The sequence below is a fragment of the Aplysia californica genome, unplaced genomic scaffold (assembly GCF_000002075.1).
Source record: "Aplysia californica isolate F4 #8 unplaced genomic scaffold, AplCal3.0 scaffold00369, whole genome shotgun sequence".
Classification (NCBI taxonomy): domain Eukaryota; kingdom Metazoa; phylum Mollusca; class Gastropoda; order Aplysiida; family Aplysiidae; genus Aplysia; species Aplysia californica.
Window position 1 is genome coordinate 57,743 of NW_004797639.1, and position 5,226 is coordinate 62,968.

The 5,226-nt window shown below is 41.5% G+C and overlaps 1 protein-coding gene across 1 annotated transcript in view; it reads left to right on the plus strand.

The window, feature by feature from the left end:
• LOC101850661 (RIMS-binding protein 2) overlaps window positions 1–5,226 on the plus strand; it is a gene marked incomplete at its 5' end in the record, with an annotated part of 58,969 nt that overhangs the window by 39,334 nt on the left and 14,409 nt on the right. Inside the window, 2 exon segments of the mRNA XM_013085380.2 lie at window positions 2,694–2,872; window positions 3,848–4,032. Coding sequence (XP_012940834.1) covers window positions 2,694–2,872; window positions 3,848–4,032 — 364 coding nt within the window.

Below are 5,226 nucleotides of genomic sequence, written 5' to 3' on the forward strand. Positions count from 1 at the left end.
GTGGCTACGTCTCTCTGCTGGGACATGCAACAACGAAGCAACTCGCTTGCCTCTAAATGATCTATTGTTGTTGTTGTGTGTGGTAGCCTATCCGTTCGAAATGTTCGGAGCCCCGAAGAGCGTGCTCTTCGCCAGGGCCACCGCCTCCCTTGGGTAGCGGGTGAGGCAGTCCAACCTCCCTGAATTCTCCCCGAAGAGATGCTACCACCGGGTGTTGTTGTTGTCGTCGTCGTGGTTGTTGTTGTTGTTGTTTTCCGTCCTGCAACAACCTGTCCCCGTGGTTTATGCACCCCGCATAATTTAGCACAATTTGATCATTTTTTGCATAATATCTGATTATTTTCCTTTATCATTCAAAAATTTCAAAAATTAACAGAATCGCATAATTTCACATTTTTTGGCTCAGTTTACATAATTGCAGAATTTTTCTTGCATAAAACGACGGGGCCCTCACCCTTCTCTCCAATGCCATGCAGTGATAAGTTCAAGTTTTTTGTGTTTTTTTTATAGTAAAGGGTTTTACGGCGCTCGCAACTGCATAACGTCACATGAGCGCCAAGGGGTGGGTGTCAACAGAGAAGTCTTTACAGGGAATCAGACTTACTCTGCTCACCCCTCTAGCTTCAACAGCATATGGTCTGCTTCGACTATCAAGGCACCCCAAAATAGCAGGTCACAAGAGAGTGACAAACATACAAAAGGAGTAGAGGAAAATGACAATAGTAAGGATCAGGAAAGAAAAAGCAGCAGTTCCCTGTTGTAGGTCAGAGATCAGGCACAGTTATGAACGTGACATGAGTCAGCCCATTTACAATTCTACTATGCTTGAACGAGAAATGTCCCCCTTATGGGAATGGCTTAAAGACACTTCAGTCAGTGGCACTGCCCCGGAGGGGGGGGGGGGGGGTACAAGTTTGCCACAGTTGATGTAATGTTCCATAAAATGTGTCGTCAATGTTGGGTCTCGGAGAGAGAGGTATAGCTGTGCAGTGGAATAGAGCAGATAATCCACAGTTGCATATGCATAATCACACAAAAGACACATTGTCGGACTAAACGATCTTTATTGGGCCTATTTTTTATTTTTGTTGCTGTTTCTTTGTTGTTGTTGTTGTTGTTGTTGTTTTTTGTTTTATTTTTTGTTGTTGTTTTAGTTTTTATTGGGGGGGGGGGTGTGAAGTATTTACAATTACAATTTTTATTTTGTGGGTGTTTTGATGGCACCATTTGTAGGTCCTACTTCTTTTCTTTCCTCTATTGCGTCTGTCTGTCTGCGTCTGTCTGTCTGCGTCTGTCTGTCTATCTCGCTATTTCCCAGCACTGACTGAATGGCTACTCTCGTGACGATGTGCGTCTCTTCACCTGACCAAAATTGTGTCGATAGTGCCGTAAAACATCTACCCAATCAATCATCAATCAATCGTCTCTTCACCCTTACCCAAATGTCTCTCTAACGACATTGAAAGAAACGAAGCAGCCAGCTAGGTGGGCCGTTTTTTTTTTGGGGGGGAGCACCACTAATAGGTCCTACTTCTTTACTTTCCGTCTGTTGTTTCTGTCTGTCTATCTTTCTTCTTCTCTGCGCTAAATGACCTTCTTTGTGTCGATGTGTTTCTCTTTGTTCAGACTCAAACTCAAGGAGCCAGCCTCCGTCTAAATGATCTTTATTGTGTCCTTTTCTAATTTTTTTGTATGTGGTTTTTGTTGGGTAAAAGTAAAATAATTCTAATAACATTTATAATTTGTTTTCCAGCTTGACCTATATGTGAGGCAGCATGGTGGAATCAGGCTCTCGTCAATGTTTGGGCATGTAGAGTTATTGGTATAATCTTAAAGCATGTTCACTTGTCTTTATTTTGATTTTTTTTTTTTATATCCATTTATCTTGAATACAAGTCGAGATATTTGCCAACGAAGGACGTGGGGGGTCACCTGTTTCCAGGTGTAAAATTAGTGAAAAAATGGCCGCAAAAGATTAGCTAATTCCTTAGTTTAAGAGTCAGTGGTAACTGAAATTTTACATTTTTGGGGCCTTTAATCAACGTTTTTCAGCAAAATTCATACAGAAATGACTTATTTAATGGGCATGAAAAGTGTTGAGCCAAAAAAACAAAAATCTGATAAAAATTCACAAACCTGCGTAAAAATGTAAGTTTCTTCTTTTTGATTATTTTGACGAGAGCCTGATTCCACCACGCTGCCTCACAAATAACCTAGCTAGCCGTGCCCCCTTTCGATGAAAGGAATGATCGGTGCTTTAATATCAACTAAAAGTCATTGGCCTACTATATTTACGCTCTACTGGAATGGGGCAATAAATCTTGACAGATGCAAAAAATTATAAGGTCTAGATTTATACTCTCAAAACAAAATGCGACCCGTGAAATGTCACTTCCGGATTTACTAAAATTACAGAGACAGAATCGTCGGCCTACAAAAGCGATCGGCGAAATAAAGAAATTTAGCTTTTTGCAGCAAAACTGTCTCAAAACTGAAAAAAACCAAGGGCGTCATGCTCTGGAGAATATTTTAAAGAATCTTTTGGCGAAAACCGCATGTCGATCGTTGCAGCCATTAAAAAGCCTTTTGAATAGCAAAATTCGGCCACCACAAATAGGTAATAGTAATAGAAGATTGTGTTGTAAATGCCGCAAAACTTTTACTAAAACAACCACCCCGTCCGTGTATTTCAGTGGCCAGCATCCCGCCTGTTGTCCCAGCAGACGCCTTGGGCGACGGACAGCTCGCCTTGAGCGACGGACAGCTTACTCCTAACGGCGTGGTCAGCGTGCCCCGGGAGGGACCCATGAGGAAGATGATCGCCATGTACGACTACGACCCGCAGGAACTCTCACCAAACGTGGATGCAGAGGTCAGTCTCTACCCCCTTCTCCCCCCCCCCCAAAAAAAAAAAACAGTGGGTGGCTGGCTGGTCCTCTGGTGTGGTTTGCTCCTTCTTGCCTATCAAACATCTATCATCCTTAATCTCTCTTCCTTCTTTTCTGTCTACGTTACTCTCTTGTAAAACCTCTAAACTTAGGCATGTGATTATATTGCAAGATCTGTAATACTCTGACTAAAACTTTAAAACAAAAAACAAAAATCACCTTACTAAAACCCTGCCCTTATCATAATATAACCTAATTGTGTTGCAAGTGCCCTAAAACTCGTACTAAAACTTTCAGAAAGTGGAACAACAACAAAAAACCCACCCAAGTTATTATATGATTATATGACATAATAATAATTATAATAATATGGCTCTTTTCGTCTATGCAGACGGTCAATTTAGCTTAGCTTAAGATGGTCTCAAGGTTTTCTTCGTGCAGCTTCTTTCATGGCTAATTCTTCCTATGTTTGAAGCGCAGATTCTGTCGCAGTGCTTGCATGTCAGTGACGTAGATCGAAGCTCTGTATTTCCGCTGTTTTCCTTTCGTCGTTGGCGCTTCTCAGCCTGGTTGTTTCTAAAGCTGCTCTCTAGCATTATAGTTCGTTCCTTTATCATTTTCCTCCATGTTCTAACTGTCTTTAGCTATTTCTTCCCAGATGCTAACATCTACTCCAAGCTTAGATAAGCTGTTTTTTTGCAGGTGTCTTTGTACCTCAATTTTGGTCTTTCTCTTGGTCTCTTTCCCTGGGCAAGTTCTCCATAGAGAAGTTGCTTCGGAATCCGGTTGTCGTCCATTCTCTTGACATGGCCCAGCCACCGCAATCTTTTTAAACACATGATAGTTGTCATGCTCTAAATTATATTACAAATGCCACAAAACTCAACATAACCCAAAAAACCATCCCACCAAAAGCCACCTGTATCTCCACCCCCCCTCCCCCTCCTCCCCCCAATCAGCTGGAGCTGTCTTTCAAGACCGGTGACACAGTGCTCATCTACGGCGACATGGACGAGGACGGCTTCTTCACGGGCGAGGTCAACGGTCAGCACGGCCTGGTGCCCTCCAACTTCCTGCAGCCCGCACCGCTCTCCGACGACGAGGGGCTGGAAAGTGCCAGTGTGGTGTCCGCCCCGCGCTCCAGGTGAGTCTCACGTTTGTCTTCTTGTTACTGGGGAGGTGGGTGTTGTTGTTGTTAATGTTATTATTATTATTATTATTGTTGTTGTTGTTATTGATATTATTATTATTATTATTACTTTCAATATTATTACTTTCCATATTATTAACATAATTGTCATCATTTAAGTCTTCTTTTGAACTTTATCATCCGGTAGCTGAACGTAAGCTTAGCCATCGGACTCTTTTCCCTGGATCGCTTACATTAATTGTTTATCTGTGACTAACCCAGCTGTCCTTGAATGGAGACGTAACTGCTGCTTACAAAGTGGGACAGGCTGTCTGGGGAGCCATTCGATTTGTTCACTGAAATCAGCCTATCAGAGATGAAGTCACAAATTTAATTTAATATAGCCTACGAAAGCTCAGCTCTGATTGACTGATTTTAGTTGTCAGTCGAATGACGGGCGTGAAAGTCTGTGCCAGTTCTGATTGTGTTTTACCTTTTGTTTTTGGTCTTCGTTTCGTTTCTTTCTTCTTTTTTTTCTCTCTTTCTCTCTCTAGATGTGATTTTTTCCCATTACTGACCAAACTATTATTTCCTTGCACAAGTTGTTGATTGAATATGATTATGTTGAGATAGTAGGTGAGAGTAGGAGCGATTGTTTCGTTTCGTCAGGTAGTTTACTTACACATTTTGTTTGCTCCATGAAGTCGTGGTTTTTTGCACTAGTGCTAGTGACACCAATAAATGCATGATAGAGTTATCAAAAACTGTCTTTTGAAGTTTCTCTCCAGATACAAGTAGTGTACTTAGGACATAGGAAGTGTTTTTTGACGAGTGTGGCATGTGAGGGGCCGGGGTAGAAGGTTCACTTTTCTTCTTTGAAATTTTTCTTTGAATTTTATCCATAATTTTCAAACAATATACGATAAATAAAATTGTTGAACGCGATATTTTTGGCTATAGTAAGTGTTTAATTAAGGCTTGAAAAAGAAAGTAAAAGTAAAAAGAGGCAAATGCCTCAGTTTCTGTAGTGTTATGAAGTCGTTTCTTCGAAGTTAAGCAGGCATTTGAGAAAGGCGCGAAAGAGTAGTAGGCAGTTTCATCGTAGTGTCGTAGAAGATCTCATTTAAAATGTCTATATGGCCAGTAATTCTGAGAAATTATCATGTTTTAGGTGGGGGGGGGGGGGGGGGGGTAGGGAAGCACAGGCTC